We start from the raw sequence: 18,860 nt of genomic DNA, 5'->3' as shown, positions 1-18,860 counted from the left end.
CTGTTTTACTTGTTGATCTTCTTACTGGCTATTCTAGCCATTATTGAAAGTGTTGAGAGCATTGAAGTCTGCCAGTTTTATTGTTAAAAAAGTTTTTTCTGTCTTTAATACTGTTGGGTTTTGTTTTATATATTTTGGGACTCTGGATAAGTGTTTATAACTGTTTTGTCTTCTGATGAATTGACCTTTTTGTCATTATCTGAGGTCTTTGTCTCTTTGAACAGTTTTTGCCTTACAGTCCATTTTGTCTAATATTATTATAGCTATTCCAGCTCTCGTTCTTTTTTTATTTATTACATTTTTATTGGCGTATAATTACTTTCCAATAGTGTGTTACTTTCTGCTTTATAACAAAGTGAATCAGTTATACATATGTTCCCATATCTCTTCCCTCTTGCATCTCCCTCCCTCCCACCCTCCCTATCCCACCCCTCCAGGCGGTCACAAAGCACCGAGCTGATCTCCCTGTGCTATGTGGCTGCTTCCCACTAGCTATCTGCCTTACGTTTGGTAGTGTATATATATCCATGCCTCTCTCTCGCTTTGTCACAGCTTACCGTTCCCCCTCCGCATATCCTCAAGTCCATTCGCTAGTAGGTCAGTGTCTTTATTCCTGTCTTACCCCTAGGTTCTTCATGACATTTTTTTTTCTTAAATTCCATATATAGGGCTTCCCTGGTGGCGCAGTGTTTGGGAGTCCGCCTGCCGATGCAGGGGACACGGGTTCGTGCCCCGCTCCGGGAGGATCCCACATGCTGCGGAGCGGCTGGGCCCATGAGCCATGGCTGCTGGGCCTGCGCGTCCAGAGCCTGTGCTCCACAGCAGAACAGGCCACAGCAGTGAGAGGCCCGTGTACCGCAAAAAAAAAAAAAAATCCATATATATGTGTTAGCATACGGTATTTGTTTTTCTCTTTCTGACGTACATCACTCTGTATGACACACTCTAGGTCTATCCACCTCATTACAAATAGCTCAATTTCGTTTCTTTTTATGGCTGAGTAATACTCCATTGTATATATGTGCCACATCTTCTTTATCCATTCATCCGATGATGGACACTTAGGTTGTTTCCATCTCCGGGCTATTGTAAATAGAGCTGCAATGAACATTTTGGTACATGACTCTTTTTGAATTATGGTTTTCTCAGGGTATATGCCCGGTAGTGGGATTGCTGGGTCATATGGTAGATCTATTTGTAGTTTTGTAAGGAACCTCCATACTGTTCTCCATAGTGGCTGTACCAATTCACATTCCAACTAGCAGTGCAAGAGTGTTCCCTTTTCTCCATACCCTCTCCAGCATTTATTGTTTCTAGATTTTTTGATGATGGCCATTCTGACTGGTGTGAGCTGATATCTCACTGTAGTTTTCATTTGCATTTCTCTAATGTTTGATGATGTTGAGCATTCTTTCATGTGTTTGTTGGCAGTCTGTATATCTTCTTTGGAGAAATGTCTATTTAGTTCTTCTCCTCATTTTTGGATTGGGTTCTTTTTTCTTTTTGTTATTGACCTGCATGAGCTGCTTATAAATTTTGGAGATTAATCCTTTGTCAGTTGCTTCATTTGCACATATTTTCTCCCATTCTCAGGGATGTCTTTTGGTATTCTTTATGGTTTCCTTTGCTGTGCAAAAGCTTTGAAGTTTCATTAGGTCCCATTTGTTTATTTTTGTTTTTATTTCCATTTCTCTAGGAGGTGGGTCAAAAAGGATCTTGCTGTGATTTATGTCATAGACTGTTCTGCCTATGTTTTCCTCTAAGAGTTTGAAAGTTTCTGGCCTTACATTTAGGTCTTTAATCCATTTTGAGCTTATTTTTGTGTATGGTGTTAGGGAGTGATCTAATCTCATACTTTTACATGTACCTGTCCAGTTTTCCCAGCACCACTTATTGAAGAGGCTCTCCTTTCTCCACTGTACATTCCTGCCTCCTTTATCAAAGATAAGGTGACCATATGTGCGTGGGTTTAACTCTGGGCTTTCTATCCTGTTCCATTGATCTATCTTTCTGTTTTTGTGCCAGTTCCATACTGTCTTGATTACTGTAGCTTTGTAGTATAGTCTGAAGTCAGGGAGCCTGATTCCTCCAGCTCCGTTTTTCGTTCTCAAGATTGCTTTGGCTATTCGGGGTCTTTTGTATTTCCATACAAATTGTGAAATTTTTTGTTCTAGTTCTGTGAAAAATACCATTCGTAGTGTGATAGGGATTGCATTGAATCTGTAGATTGCTTTGGGCAGTAGAGTCATTTTCACAATGTTGATTATTCCAATCCAAGAACATGGTATATCTCTCCATCTATTTGTATCATCTTTAATTTCTTTCATCAGTGTCTTATAATTTTCTGCATACAGGCCTTTTGTCTCCGTAGGTAGGTTTATCCTGGATATTTTATTCTTTTTGTTGCAATGGTAAATGGGAGTGTTTTCTTGATTTCACTTTCAGATTTTTCATCATTAGTGTATAGGAATGCAAGAGATTTCTGTGCATTAATTTTGTATCCTGCCACTTTACCAAATTCATTGATTAGCTCTAGTAGTTTTCTGGTAGCATCTTCAGGATTCTCTATGTATAGTATTATGTCATCTGCAAACAGTGACAGCTTATTTCTTCTTTTCTGATTTGGATTCCTTTTATTTCCTTTTCTTCTCTGATTGCTGTGGCTAAAACTTCCAAAAGTATGTTGAATTAGAGGGGTGAGAGTAGGCAACCTTTTCTTCTTCCTGATCTTAGTGGAAATGCTTTCAGTTTTTCACCATTGAGGATGATGTTGGCTGTGGGTTTGTCATATATGGCCTTTATTATGTTGAGGAAAGTTCCCTCTATGCCTACTTTCTTCAGGGTTTTTATCATAAATGGATGTTGAATTTTGTCAAAAGCTTTCTCTGCATCTATTGAGATGATCATATGGTTTTTCTCCTTTAATTTGTTAATATGGTTTATCACATTGATTGATTTCCGTATATTGAAGAATCCTTGCATTCCTGGAATGAACCCCACTTGACCATGGTGTATGATCCTTTTAATGTGCTGTTGGATTCTGTTTGCTAGCATTTTGTTGATGATTTTTGCATCTATGTTCATCAGTGATATTGGCCTGTAGTTTTCTTTCTTTGTGAAATCCTTGTCTGGTTTTGGTATCAAGGTGATGGTGGCCTCATAGAATGAGTTTGGGAGTGTTCCTCCCTCTGCTATATTCTGGAAGAGTTTGAGAAGGATAGGTGTTAGCTCTTCTCTAAATGTTTGATAGAACTCACCTGTGAAGCTATCTGGTCCTGGGCTTTTGTTTGTTGGAAGATTTTTAATCACAGTTTCAGTTTCAGTGCTTGTGATTGGTCTGTTCATATTTTCTATTTCTTCCTGATTCAGTCTTGGTAGGTTGTGCATTTCTAAGAATTTGTCCATTTCTTCCAGATTGTCCATTTTATTGGCATAGAGTTGCTTGTAGTAATCTCTCATGATCTTTTGTATTTCTGCAGTGCCAGTTGTTACTTCTCCTTTTTCATTTCTAATTCTATTGATTTGAGTCTTCTCCTTCTTTTTCTTGATGAGTCTGGCTAATGGTTTTTCAATTTTGTTTATCTTCTCAAAGAACCAGCTTTTAGTTTTATTGATCTTTGCTATCGTTTCCTTCATTTGTTTTTCATTTATTTCTGGTCTGATTTTTGTGATTTCTTTCCTTCTGCTAACTTTGGGGGTATTTTGTTCTTTCTCTAATTGCTTTAGGTGCAAGGTTAGGTTGTTTATTCGAGATGTTTCCTGTTTCATAATGTAGGATTGTATTGCTGTAAACTTCCCTCTTAGAATTGCTTTTACTGCATCCCATAGGTTTTGGATTGTCGTGTCTCCACTGTCATTTGTTTCTAGGTATTTTTTGATTTCCTCTTTGATTTCTTCAGTGATCACTTCGTTATTAAGTAGAGTATTGTTTAGCCTCCATGAGTTTGTATGTTTTACAGATCTTTTCCTGTAATTGATATCTAGTCTCATAACGTTGTTGTCGGAAAAGATACTGGATACAATTTCAATTTTCTTAAATTTACCAAGGCTTGTTTTGTGACCCAAGATATGATCTATCCTGGAGAATGTTCCATGAGTACTTGAGAAAAATGTGTATTCTGTTGTTTTTGGATGGAATGTTCTATAAATATCAATTAAGTCCATCTTGTTTAATGTATCATTTAAAGCTTGTGTTTCCTTATTTATTTTCATTTTGGATGATCTGTCTATTGGTGAAAGTGGGGTGTTAAAGTCCCCTACTATGAATGTTACTGTCGATTTCTCCTTTTATGGCTGTTAGTATTTGCCTTATGTATTGAGGTGCTCCTATGTTGGGTGCATAAATATTTACAATTGTTATATCTTCTTGGATTGATCCCTTGATCATTATGTAGTGTCCTTCTTTGTCTCTTCTAATAGTCTTTATTTTAAAGTCTATTTTGTCTGATATGAGAATTGCTACTCCAGCTTTCTTTTGGTTACCATTTGCATAGAATATCTTTTTCCATCCCCTTACTTTCAGTCTATATGTGTCTCTAGGTCTGAAGTGGGTCTCTTGTAGACAGCAAATATATGGGTCTTGTTTTTGTATCCATTCAGCCAGTCTGTGTCTTTTGGTATGGTAGGAGCATTTAGTCCATTTATATTTAAGGTAATTATCGATATGTGTGTTCCTATTCCCATTTTCTTAATTGTTTTGGGTTCATTATTGTAGGTCTTTTCCTTCTCTTGTGTTTCTTTGCTAGAGAAGTTCATTTAGCAGTTGTTGTAAAGCTGGTTTGGTGGTGCTGAACTCTCTCAACTTTTGTTTGTAAAGGTTTTAATTTCTCCATCAAATCTGAATGAGATCCTTGCTGGGTAGAGTAATCGTGGTTGTGCGTTTTTCTCCTTCATCACTTTAAATATGTCCTGCCAGTCCCTTCTGGCTTGCAGAGTTTCTGCTGAAAGATCAGCTGTTAACCTTATGGGGATTCCCTTGTGTGTTATTTGTTGTTTTTCCCTTGCTGCTTTTAATATGTTTTCTTTGTATTTAATTTTTGACAGTTTGATTAATATGTGTCTTGGCGTATTTCTCCTTGGATTTATCCTGTACGGGACTCTTTGTGCTTCCTGGACTTGATTAACTATTTCCTTTCCCATATTAAGGAAGTTTGCAACTATAATCTCTTCAAATATTTTCTCAGTCCCTTTCTTTTTCTCTTCTTCTTCTGGAATCCCTGTAATTTGAATGTTGGTGAGTTTAATGTTGTCCCAGAGGTCTCTGAGACTGTCCTGAGTTGTTTTCATTCTTTCTTCCTTATTCTGCTCTGCAGTAGTTATTTTCACTATTTTGTCTTCCAGGTCACTTATCCGTTCTTCTTCCTCAGGTATTCTGCTATTGATCCCATCTAGAGTATTTTTAATTTCATTTATTGGGTTGTTCATTGTTGTTTCTTTCATCTTTAGATCTTCTAGGTCCTTGTTATATGTTTCTTGCATTTTGTCTATTCTGTTTCCAAGATTTTGGATGATCTTTACTATCATTATTCTGAATTCTTTCAAGGTAGACTGCCTATTTCCTCTTCATTTGTTAGGTCTGGTGGGTTTTTATCTTGCTCCTTCATCTGCTGTGTGTTTTTCTCTCTACTCATTTTGCTTATCTTACTGTGTTTGAGGTCTCCTTTTTGCAGGCTGCAGTTCGTAGTTCCCGTTGTTTTTGGTGTCTGTCCCCAGTAGCTAAGGTTGGTTCAGTGGGTTGTGTAGGCTACCTGATGGAGGGGACTAGTGCCTGTGTTCTCGTGGATGAGGCTGGATCTTGTCTTTCTGGCTCGCAGGTCCACCTCTGGTGGTATTTTGGGTTGTCTGTGGACTTATTATGATTTTAGGCAGCTTCTCTGCTAATGGATGGGGTTGTGTTCCTGTCTTGCTAGTTGTTTGGCTTAGGATGTCCAGCACTGTAGCTTGCTGGTCGTTGAGTGAAGTTGGGTGCTGGTGTTGAGATGGAGATCTCTGGGAGATTTTTGCCATTTGATATTATGTGGAGCTGGGCGGTCTCTTGTGGACCAGTGTCCTGAAGTTGGCTCTCCCACCTCAGAGGCACAGCACTGACTCCTGGCTGCAGCACCAAGAGCTTTTCATCCACACGGCTCAGAATAAAAGCTAGAAAAAGTACAAAGAAAGAATTAGTAGAAGTAGAAAGAAAGGAGGGAGGGAGCAAGGAAGGAAAGAGGGAAAGAAGGTAAAAACAGAAAGAAAATAAATAACATAAAATATAATAAAGTTATTAAAATAAAAATTATTAAGAAAAAAAAATGGACAGATAGAACCCTAGGACAAATGATGGAAGCAACGCTGTACAGACAAAATCTCACACAGAAGCACACACATACACACTTAGAAAAAGTGGAAAAGAGGAAAAAATCATGAATCTTGCTCTCAAAGTCCACGTCGTCAATTTGGGATGATTCGTTGTCTAAACGCGGAAAGGAAGGAAAGAAAGAAAGAAAGAAAGAAAGAAAGAAAGAAAGAAAGAAAGATAAAGTAAAATAAAGTTATTAAAATAAAAAAAAAATTATTAAGAAAAAAAGGACGGGTAGAACCCTAGGACAAATGGTGGAAGCAAAGCTATACAGACAAAATCTCACACAGAAGCATACACATACACACTCACAAAAAGAGGAAAAGGGGAAAAAATCATAAATCTTGCTCTCAACGTCACCCTCCTCAATTTGGGATGATTTGTTGTCTATTCATGTATCCCACAGATGCAGGGTACATCAAGTTGATTGTGGAGCTTTAATCCGCTGCTTCTGAGGCTGCTAGAAGAGATTTCCCTTTCTCTGCTTTGTTCTCACAGCTCCCAGGGGCTCAGCTTTGGATTTGGCCTGCCTCTGCGTGTAGGTCGCCAAAGTGCTTCTGTTTTTCCCTCAGACAGGACGGGGTTAAAGGAGCCGCTGATTCGGGGGCTCTGGCTCACTCAGGCCTGGGGTTGGGAGGGGCATGGAGTGCAGGGCGAGCCTGTGGCGGCAGAGGCCAGCATGACTTTGCACCAGCCTGAGGCGCCGTGCATTCTGCCGGGGATGTTGTCCCTGGATCCCGGGACACTGGCAGTGGCGGGCTGCACAGACTTCCCGGAAGGATAGTGGATAGTGACCTGTGCTCTCACACAGGCTTCTTGCTGGGGGCAGCAGCAGCCTTAGTGTCTGATGCCCATCTCTGGGGTGCACGCTTTTGGCCGTGGCTCGCGCCCGTCTCTGGAGCTCCTTTAAGCAGCGCTCTTAATCCCGTCTCCTCACGCACCAGGAAACAAAGAGGGAAGAAAAAGTCTCTTGCCTCTTCGGCAGGTCCAGACTTTCCCCTGGACTCCCTCCCGGCTAGCCGTGGTGCACTAACACCCTGCAGGCTGTGTTCAGGCCGACAGCCCCAGTCCTCTCCCTGCACTCCGACCGAAGCCCAAGCTTCAGCTCCCAGCCCCGTCTTCCCTGGCAGGTGAGCAGACAAGCCTCTCGGGCTGGTGAGTGCCGGTCGGCACCGATCCTCTGTGCGGGAATCTCTCCGCTTTGCCCTCCGCACCCCTGTTGTTGTGCTCTCCTCCTCGGCTCCAAATATTTCTCCCTCCACCATCTGCAGTCTCCGCCGGCGAAGGGGCTTCCTAGTGTGTGGAAACCTTTCCTCTTTCACAGTTCTCTTCCACTGGTGCAGGTCCTGTCCCTATCCTTTTGTCTCTGTTTATTCTTTTTTCTTTTGCCCTACCCAGGTACGTGGGGAGTTTCTTGCCTTTTGGGAGGTCCGAGGTCTTCTGCCAGCGTTCAGTAGGTGTTCTGTAGGAGTTGTTCCACGTGTAGATGTATTTCTGGTGTATCTGTGGGGAGGAAGGTGATCTCCGCGTCTTACTCTTCCACCACCTTCCCCTCGTCCTCTCCAGCTCTCTTTCGATTACTGTTTGTCTGGAATATTTTTTCCAGTTTTTCACCTTCAACCAATATGGGTCTTTGGATCTAAACTATATACTTGGATCATGGGTTTGTTCTGGTTTGTTTTGTTTTTTTGAGGGGGGTTTAATCTATTCTGCCAGTCTTTGCCTTTTAATTGAGTAGTTTAATCCACTTATATTTAATGTAATTACAGATAAGGTAAGATTTCTTCCAGTTCACTGTTTTTTTTCAGTGTCTTTTGTTGTTGTTCTTGTTCCTCATTTCCTCCATTACTTCCTTCTTTTTTGATTAATAGATATTTTCTAGTGTACCATTTTGTTTTTCCTCTCATTTCTTTTACCAAATATTTTTTCATTATTTCCTTAGAGATTGCTGTGAAGATTACAGTTAACATCTTAATTTGTCACAATCTAGTCTTAATTAATAGCAAGTTAGTTTAAATATTATGCAAAAACTTTTCACTATCTCCCTCACTTATATTGTTATTTTAACAAATTATATATGTATACATTGTGTGCCCATCAACACAGATTTATAATTAGTCTTTTATGTAGTTTTTTTTAAAATTATATAGGAAAAATACAGATTCATGACCCAAAATATACATTAATAGTTATTTTTATGTTTACCTATGTAGAGTACCAGTGTTGTTTGTTTCTTTATATGAATTCCAAATTACTGTCTAGTGTCCTTTCATTTCAGCCTGAAGGAATCCCTTTAGCATTTCTTGTCAGGCAGGTCTTCTAGCACTGAACTCTCTCAGTTTTCGTTTATCTGAGAATGTATTGATTTCTCCTTCATTCTTGAAGTGTAGTTTTACCAGACAGAAAAATTATCATTGACAGATTATTTTTCTTTCAGCATTTTTGAGTATGTCTTCCCACTGCCAACCAACCCCTTTGCTTTCTGTTGAAAAATCAGCTACAATTCTTATTGAGGATCCCTTGAGTTGCTTTTCTCTTGCTGCTTTCAGGATTCTCTCCTTTCACTTTCAGTAATTTGATTATATATCTAGTTGTAGATCTCTTTTGAGTTTATCCATCTTGGGGTTGTTGAGTTTCTTGAATGTGTAGATTCATGTATTTCATCTAATTTGAAAGTTTTCAGGCATTATTTCTTCAAATATTTTCTCTGCCTCTTTCTCTCTTCTACGTGGGATTCCCATTATGCATATCTTGGTACATTTATTGTTTTCCCACATGTTTCTTAAACCCTGTTCATTTTTCTTTATTCTTTATTTATTTCTGCTCCTCAGTTCATTGATTCTTTCTTCTGCTTGCTCAAATCTTGTACTGAACCCTTGTAGTGAATTTTTTATTTTAGTTATACTTTTCAACTTTAGAATTCCTATTTGGTTTCTTTTTATGATTTCTACCTCTTTATTGATATTCCCTATTAATGATACATCATTATCATGCTTTCTTTAGTGCTTTTCCATGGTTGCTTTTAGCTTTTTGAATATATTTCAGTTAGTTAATTTAAAAGCTTTTTCTAGTCAGCGCAGTGTCAGGACTTTCTCAAGAACAGTTTCTATTTCTTTTTTTTTTTTCCTATACATGGGTCATACTTTCTTGTTTCTTTGCATACCATATAATTTTTTTGTTGAAAACTGGGCCCTTTGAACATTTCTAGTAGCAACTCTGGAAATCAAATTCTCTCCCGTCCCCAGGGTATGTTATTACTGCTTGTTATAATTGTTGTTGTTTGTTTGTTGATTAACTTTTCTGAACTGCTTTTTTTTTTTTAACATTTTTCTTGGAGTATAATTGCTTTACAATGGTGTGTCATTTTCTGCTTTATAACAAAGTGAATCAATTATACATATACACATGTCCCCATATCTCTTCCCTCTTGCATCTCCCTCCCTCCCAACCTTCCTATCCCACCCCTCTAGGTGGTCACAAAGGACCGAGCTGATCTCCCTGTGCTGTGCATCTGCTTCCCACTAGCTATCTGTTTTACATTTGCTAGTGTATATATGTCCATGCCACTCTCTCACTTTGTCCTAGCTTACCCTTCCCTCTCCCCGTATCCTCAAGTCCATTCTCTAGTAGGTCTGCATCTTTATTCCCGTCTTGCCCCTAGGTTCTTCTGACCATTTTCTTTTTTTTTCTATTCCATATATATGTGTTAGCATACGGTATTGGTTTTTCTCTTTCTGACTTACTTCACTCTGTATGAAAGTCTCTAGGTCCATCCACCTCACTACAAATATCTGAACTACTTTTGTCAAGTCTGTTCTTCTTTGTTGTGTGTGGCCACTGAAGTCTCTGTTCCATTAGCTTCGTAGTCAGCTAGTGATTTGACATAATTTCCTTAAATGCCTGGAAAATATAAATATACAGAAAAGGAAAATCTCCCATTCTTTGCAGGTGAGCTCTTTTTGTATATTGGAGCATGCCTTCAATGCTCAGCCAGGCAGTTTACTACTCTGCCTAATCTTCACTTCCTACTTGTGCAAAATCTTTAGTTCAGCAAGAGGTGAAACATTAGGTGAAGTCTTCTAAGGATGTGCATTGCCTTGGGCATAATCATGACCTCCTGGAACTCAGGAATATCTGGGAGCTTTTCAAAGCTCTTATGCCTGAAAGCATCTCATTACATGGCCTTTCCTCCCAGGTTTTTAAGTTAATCTGTTATTCATTCCACCTGTTATCCACTGCCCAGACAGCAGTGGCTAATATGTTTGACTTTAAATATTTGGATAACCTCCCCTCCAGTTAGTTGCCTGAGCCATGGGAGTGTTCCAAGATAGGGAAAATAAAGGAAAGCCCTTTGAGAGTATCCTTCAGTGAGCTACCAGACATGTTGAAACAACCACAACCCTTGAGAATAAGGTTTGTTTCCCTTCAGTATTCAGAACCTTTACCAGACATGTGGGCTGTGTCTTCAAGGCCATCACTGAGCTATATAGTAGGGGATCAGTTGGGGGGTTTTGTGGGGGGTTTTGATTAAGCATTCACCTGGCTGCTGTAAACTTGATTAGTTTCTAGATTTCTGATAAAGTTGATTCTGACAGATTTTGTTAGTTTATTCACTTCTTTAGTAGAGGTGTGGACTATTGACATTACCTACTCTACCTTTCTACTGATGTCACTCAGAAAGGATTCCTTTTCAGACACAAAAACCACTTAACTATAAAGGAAAATATTGATAGAGCTAACTAAATTTAAATTAAAATATTCTGTTCATCACAATACATGATAAAGAAGGCAAGCTACATAGTAGGAATAGATATTTACACCATATAAAACTGATAAAGGACTTGTTATCCAGAATAGATACAGAAATGTAACAATTCAATAAAAAATGAATGACTTAATAAGGGAAAAATAGGGCAAATTGAATAGGGACTTTACAGAAGAGAACATCTAAATAGCTGATAAACATGAAAAGGTATTTACTCTCATTAACAATGATGGGAAAAGAAATTAAAACCACATTAAGGGGACTTCCCTGGCAGTCCAGTGGTTAAGACTTCACCTTCCAATGCAGGAGATGTGGGTTTGATCCCTGGTCAGGGAGCTAAGATCCCACGTGCCTCGCATCCAAAATATCAAAACATAAAACAGAAGCAATCTTGTAACAAATTCAATAAAGACTTTTAAAAAACACACACATTAAGACATTTTTAGTAACCCATTTGAAGAAGAATTAATAATACTGACAATACTAGGTAGAGCTAAGTAGTGGAGTAAGAGGAATTGTCACCATTTTCTTTTGATAGACATATAAATTGACTTAACCAATTTGGGAATTTGTAAAAGAAAGTATTCACACCCTACAACCAGCAATTCTGTTTCTGAGTATATATATCCTAGAATTAATGCATGTGGGAATTATGGTACATGAACAAGAATTGTTCATAATATCTCCAAAAAGGAAACATTACAAACACTGTACAACAGAGTTATCCATATTCACTGCATCCTTTTCCTCCAACTTTTTTCTTTACCACCTCTATTGAGGTATCTATCTTCATCAAATAATCGCTTTCTTTTAGGTTACTAATGACCACCTCTATCTTGTTCTTTAATGTCTGTTTCTTTCTCCTTTTTCTGTTTTGCTGTATTCTTTCCATAAGGTCTTTGTCTTTCAGATCTCATCTATTTCTGTAGCTTCCACAATCTTATCTCTGCAAATAATTTCTAAGTCTCTGTCTGTAGCATAACTTTCTTTTTTGAGATGGGTGAAGTTTTATTTCCACACTATATTACATAATGAAATTGGAAATTTATGGTTGCCAGGATTAACTGGATTCTCAATGATGGTTGATATTTCCTTTGCCAATGCCTTAGTTATCCTCCATGCTTCAGTCATCAATTCATTTTTCCAGATTTTTATGACGCTCCTAGAGTTATCTTTCCCACTTTTACTTCCCATTTTTCTCATTAGATAGATCTTCATTCCAAGCACCGAAGAAAAGAATATTAGTGAATGTCTCTCTTTTTTTTCCACCAGTTACCTTGGTTTGTCATCCCCACTTGCTTCCTCAACTCGTTTCTATTCTTTTTACTTTACTTGTATCTTCTTTAATTGCTAGATCTAATGGCATCTTTTCAACTCTCACCTTACTCCTGTTCTCCCCAATAGTTGATATTTTGTAACATCTTTTGTAACATCTTTCTTCTCTTTTCTCTTCCCTTATGTTCACTCTGTCTTAATTTTCCTCTTTTGTCTCTGTTTCTTAAAGATAGGAAGACCAAATAATTTATCTTCCAAACTGAAACACTTCTGAAAGTGAGAAGATGTGTTATTTAATAAAGTCAGGATAATAGATATAAACCCAGATTATTCAAGGAAAACAAGATTGTATCATCATACCATTTACAGGGCTTTTTTTCCCCTAATTCCTTTTCTTCTGTTAACCCCTTATGGATATCACCTAGAATTTTGAACCGTCATCTTTTGTTCTTTTACATGCCCTCCTTGGGTGACCTGAAATATTTGCATGACTGAAACTACCACCTTCAGTGATAATTCCCAAAGTATATATCCAATCCCTAACTTTTTCCTGAGCTCCAGTCTCATATTTCCAATAGTTAATTCTATATTTCCAGGCTAGTAACCCAAAAGTATGTACCTCACAATTTAAAGTTACCTTCTTCCTCAAATATCCTACTCTTTTGTTTATTGGGGGGATGAAGATTGTGTGTGTGTGTGTGTGTGTGTGTGTGTGTGTGTGTGTGTGTAAGTCTGGAAATATATATCCTACATGTATACTACTTTGTGCAGATGCTTCATTAGGTACTGGATGTACAGTAGTAGCAAAAACACAGTTCCATCATCATGACAGTGCATTCTGGTGTGGGAGATAGACATTGATCAAACTAGCATACATATAAATGTAGTATAAGTATGGGTAATTTCTGTGAAAGAGAGAAACGTGGTATTATGTGAAATATAATAGAGGCATTTGACCTTTTTCTTTCCAATACATGGCCTTTTATATTAGACATAAGTGACAACATATAGCTCTTCTAAATTAGACTGCTTCCATTTCTTTAAAATATTTATTGCAATTCACTATTCAAATATAATAGCAAATGGAGCTATTTTTCTTCTCAGAATTCCCATTGCTTTTCATCCTAGTTATGGGGTTATTGTTCATAAATCACATAAATTGTTAAGCCCTGAAATGGTGGCAGTACCTTTGGTATTGAGGATGTAGGTATGGAAACTAAATAAAAGAGCATTTATGAAAATAATATGTCCTTTGTGAGAAAGAGATGGTGTGTTAGATAGAGAGCACCTTTCTAGTCACAAAATCTGGCTGCTGTTTTCTTCTTTTCACATAGTAAGTAATATTTGTTGATTGAATGATAATTGCTTGAAAGTAGTCAAGTTGTCATTTTGAGATTAGAAGACCTACACTCACTAGTACTAGCCCAGAACATGAACTAAATTATGCATAGCCCCAAATAATAAATTTTATAATCAACATAAATATTAATATTTTTTTAATAATCCACATTATTTGTCCTTACATTTATATGTTTTTACAGTAGTAATATTCAGTTACATCAGTCTTTACCCTATTGATAGGTATAATAACTAGCAATCGCCAACATTTATTAAGTATTAACTACTTGTAAGTGTTACATAATTTATATACATTATCTTATTTAACCCTCAGCAATAATCTGGTGAGGTAAATGCTATCATTATCTACATTTTTTAGGTAAAGGAAATGGCAAGTTAAAAAAATATATCCATCAGTATCCCAGCAAAGTCACAGCATACTTAAATGGATAATTGAAAAGAGTTTAATAAAGGACTATGATATTTACAAAAGCTTGGGCAGATTTTAGGGAAAGCAACAAAACATGATGCAGCACCCTGGGACTAGTAATAGTGGGGATCATTAATACTCCTAGTCCTAATGGGGCAAGGGAGGGAGCTGCTATTGGAATCCAGAAAAGAGCCGAAGGCAAGGGTCATCTGATAGGGGCTGTGATCTTAGCCAACCTACGGTGACCTGGTAGAGAAGGAGCCAGGGGAATAAATGTCAGACCTTACTCTCCTACAGCTCTTCAGTTTCCTGACAGTGGCTCCTATTAGCTGAGCCCAGCTAGAAACCAGAGAGCACAAAATAGCTTATTGATTCTATCTATACAGGTTAGCTTCAAGCAGAGAGAGTGAAGAAGGGTGGAGAATGAATCTGAAAGGGAAATGGAAAATATCTAGGAATTAAATAACTATTAAGTGGCAGAGCCAGTATATGAATGCCAAACACTTTACTTCTCACTACAATTCTGTACTGCCTCATAAAAAAAGCTTTGATGAAATATTATTTGGCCAAGGAAAATATTTTAAATCTGAAGGTTTCTACCCTATCCCAAATTGTTGGATGCATTCATACGTAACAGTGAGTGAGACCAAATATCTGAGAGCTCAGCAGCAAAGAATGCCCCCCTCAAAAAATGTTTGATGTGGGTATTGATTTTACATGTTGTTGGTATTTTCAGCATATTAAACCATACTTGTTCCTCTTGTCCAGATTCCAGACTCCATCATTTCTCGTGGCGTTCAGGTGCTCCCACGAGACACAGCCTCCCTCAGCACTACTCCTTCAGAATCTCCTCGTGCTCAGGCTACATCTCGCCTATCTACAGCTTCCTGCCCAACACCAAAAGTAAGTACAGTTCCTTGGCACCTTACACCTGCTCTGCTATGTGAATCTGGGAAAACTAACCAACCAATATTTCCCTCCGCTTGTCAAGATTGGATTGCATGCAAGATAACACGATGAAAAATTAATGGGCTATAACATAGTTACCACCTAATGTTTCACAGATTGTCGTATTAGGCCAACAATAGAGCAATAGAAATTTCATTCAAAATGCCTACCACCTCACAGCAATAGGTATTACTTTGTGTAGCTCCTGTTTCTTTGTTGTAGACTTATTACTTTTTAGCATACTTATTAGTATAGAAGTGAAGTTACTTATGCAGGGGATGAATGTGTTTCTGGCCAATGAACAGTAAGATTAACAAAATAAAATAATATCACCAAAGGGATTTTTTTTAACTTGTCCAGGCAGGGGTAGCTCCCTGCTCTAGTATCATTCCAAATTTTTTCAAACATATTCAACTTGGAATGTTGCTGCCTAATATTTGGAAACAAATCTAAATTGATTAGAAAGAAAGTTTTAATGCCAACCTTTGGGGGAGGGAGGAAGTGTCTTAGTATTTATTTTTTATAATTTTTCCCAAGTACTGAATCATGTAAGGGGGTGGGAGGAGGATTAGACATTTATTTGCTACCTGACATCTTCATGTATGTGAAAAATTGAGTAGCAAACCTAATTATGACTGTGATGCTTTTTCCTGGAATATCTCTTTCCTGGCAAAGTTAGTCATTTGTGCTTTCAAGTTTTCTATGGGATAGATCCACTATTGGCATCAAAAGCTTAACAGTAACATTCCTTCTTATTTAATAGGATATGACATTAGATATCAGGCTATACAGTAAATTTATTTCAGGGCTCTCTAGGTAATTTTTCAAACTGTGGCTTTTTCACTGTCATCAGATTTAAGGACTTATATAGCTATCTTCCTCAATTCCAGCTTTTCTATGAGTTTTATGAATATTATCATTGAATTTAACTAGAAGTAATCTCAAGCAATTCTTGATATGTGTAGTGCAGTTGTTTTTACATTCCATGGTACAACCTTTTCAGCAAAGTCTTCAGAGTGTTAACTGTTGTATATCATTGTTTTTAGACTTGTGTCAAAAATAGCTGATATTAATTTTATAGTTTAAAAAAATTGACGTCCTAAATCTTCAATAAAGAAAAACTATAAAAACATTCTAGATATAAAATGTATGTTATACATTTATACATGGGGTGCCAGTCAGCTACATCTTCAACTGAATGAAAACATGGAGTTCTCAAGACATAATTTGGGTAGAAGAATCTCATCCATATCTTATAAATTTTTAAAACAAAATAATTTATTTGACTTCATTAAATTCCAACAGTATAAGTTGTACTCATTTATAAAGTCTGGGAATAATTAAAGCTAGATGTTAAGTCCAGTATAAAATTTACTCATTCACCAAATATTAAGACCTTAATGATGGGAATACAGAATTATCTAAGACACAGTATTTTTTTCTTAGTGATATACTGTGTACATAAATATTTTAAGCTAAGTTTAATTATACATAGTAGTTCTTGAGCCTTTTTAAAACTCTGCAATTACATCTTAATTGCAAAGAGAATATTAAATACAGTTTTAAAAATCACTCCAAATTTCTACATTAAGTTAATTTGCTTATTGCAAAATTTTAGGGGAGGAAGTGGCTTGTCTTGATATTTTTTCCATAGTTAACACTTAGCTGTTCACATTGACAGTAAATTCAAATAAAACAATATTTGAATACCTTTTTTTTCAGGAATTTTTTTCTGTATTTTTGTCTAGGAATAAGATTCTGTTTCTTTTAAATAATTTTTACCAACACCAGAATGTAATCTCAAAGATAAAATTATTGCTTTGTTGTAATTTTAAAATTAAACTTTTACAGTTAAATCAGAATAGTAATATAATAGAAAAATTAGTTTGTATATTTTAAAAAGAAGTGAAGATAATCAAATTAATCCTCCTATTAAAAGTCTCAAATTATAAGACTGCTTAATTGAATGTAAACTAGATGCTTTTATATGTACTTTTATATCAGTGACATATAATCTCTGCCCTCATGGAGTTTACAGTTTAGTCAATGGTATATTGAAGTAAATAGGTATTTTTAAAATAAATTTATTTAAAGTAACTGTTTAAATTATAATAAATATACTTTTACAGTAACTTAATAATGATACATTGAAATTCACGCTAAGGAGAAGTAAAAAAGTGTAGTGATAGAAAATAAAAGGAGGGAAACCTCACTTAGATGAGATGATCAGAGAAGCCCCGCTCTAAGGAGTAACATTTCACCAGGGACATGAAAGATGAGTAAAATAAAACAAAAGCTTTTTTGCCAGGTGGAGGTTTTGAGAATTATATTCAGCAGAAATGACCACCTTACAGGTAGTATTCACCAATCAAGAACTCTCAGACTAAAACTTCATTAGTACATAAATAACCTAATTCAGTGACTTCAAAATTCAACTTCAGATATCAATTCTTTTTTATTTTAAATAATGACTTTTTTTTTTTTTGCCTTTGCCTGCTGAGTCAAATTTCAAGGATGTAGGTTTTAGGACATTAATCTGTTCTAGATGAATTCTTTATTTTAATTTTATAGCATAAAAATTTAGGGCAGAGAAGAAATCAAAAAGAAAGTCAGGTTTCTAATTTGAGATATGGGTAAATGATGTTATTAACTATACTAAGGAATAAAAGAGAAAAAGCAAAGGAGAGTGGTTAATACATTTTGGTTTTGAATGTTTTCAATCTAATATATGTATGAGACATCCCAGGAATGATATCTTAGCACAAGATTAGAACACAAGTTGAGTTTGACATTGTTATTGTTACTGCATCTTAGATGGGATATTTATAATTTAGTACATATTACTGTTTGCCAAACCCCATAGAAATACCCCTTCCATGTTTCAGATTAGGCATGCAGTCTGTCATGTGTAGAAATATATGTGCGAATATGTTTTCTTTACATCGGAAATACAATACAGTCTTAAAAGATGAGCACTAGAAAGAGCACTTGACTTGATAATAGACGACCTGGATTCAAATGCTGACTTCTCTACTTAATTACTACACTGCAATAAGCAACTTGCTCAACTTCTCTGAGCTTTTTGTCTGTGATGAAGCTGGTAATCCTTGCCTCCCCAACAGGGTTATTAATCTATTAAATAAGTCTTTGCCTGGTTCTCGGAAAGCAGTGGTGAGCAAATAACATTGTTCTTGGCTTTACAAACAGATAAAACAGGCAACTATAAATTATAATAAAGTATAATAAGTGCTATGATTTATCAGCAGGAGTACAGAATACTCTGGGAATAACCATCAGAAACACTTACCCTAGTCTTTGTGAAAACACAGAAGAGTTAAATAACCAAATTATGATTAAAAACTAACAGTTCCAACCTTTCCCTCTGTAGCTTTTTATCATGGGGGAGGATTTAAGATGAAAACTTTCTGTCCATTTGTATGTATGCATCTATTCCTGTGAGGTCAACAATGTAATATTAAACATTATTTTAAATTCACGTTTTTTATGCTCACTGCAATATAATTGTTCTTTGATTGTGCTTTGATCCTTTAAGATTCTCCAGCTATAGTGAGAACACGATCTGTAAAACATACAAAGTTTGGATTTCCTTTTCAGTACGCTCATCACAATCTAACAAGGACAACAAGGTGTTATCTTTTCTAAACAGTTCTTCATAGAATGACATTGTCTCCAGCAAAAATTTATTTGCTGAAATGACATATTTTTCTGTATATGGAGAAAGTCGTTTCCCTTTCATATCAGATATT

The 18,860-nt window shown here is 36.6% G+C and overlaps 1 protein-coding gene across 12 annotated transcripts in view; it reads left to right on the top strand.

Moving 5' to 3' along the window:
- GPHN (gephyrin) overlaps nucleotides 1-18,860 on the top strand; it is a 626,350-nt gene that overhangs the window by 370,962 nt on the left and 236,528 nt on the right. For all 12 annotated transcript variants that reach the window (XM_067732935.1, XM_067732912.1, XM_067732903.1 and 9 more), the window contains one exon: nucleotides 14,914-15,048. In XM_067732935.1, coding sequence (XP_067589036.1) covers nucleotides 14,914-15,048 — 135 coding nt within the window. The remainder of the gene's footprint in view (nucleotides 1-14,913; nucleotides 15,049-18,860) is intronic.

Source organism: Pseudorca crassidens, chromosome 1 (genome assembly GCF_039906515.1).
Source record: "Pseudorca crassidens isolate mPseCra1 chromosome 1, mPseCra1.hap1, whole genome shotgun sequence".
Taxonomy (NCBI): domain Eukaryota; kingdom Metazoa; phylum Chordata; class Mammalia; order Artiodactyla; family Delphinidae; genus Pseudorca; species Pseudorca crassidens.
This window is presented reverse-complemented; position numbering and strand designations above follow the sequence as displayed.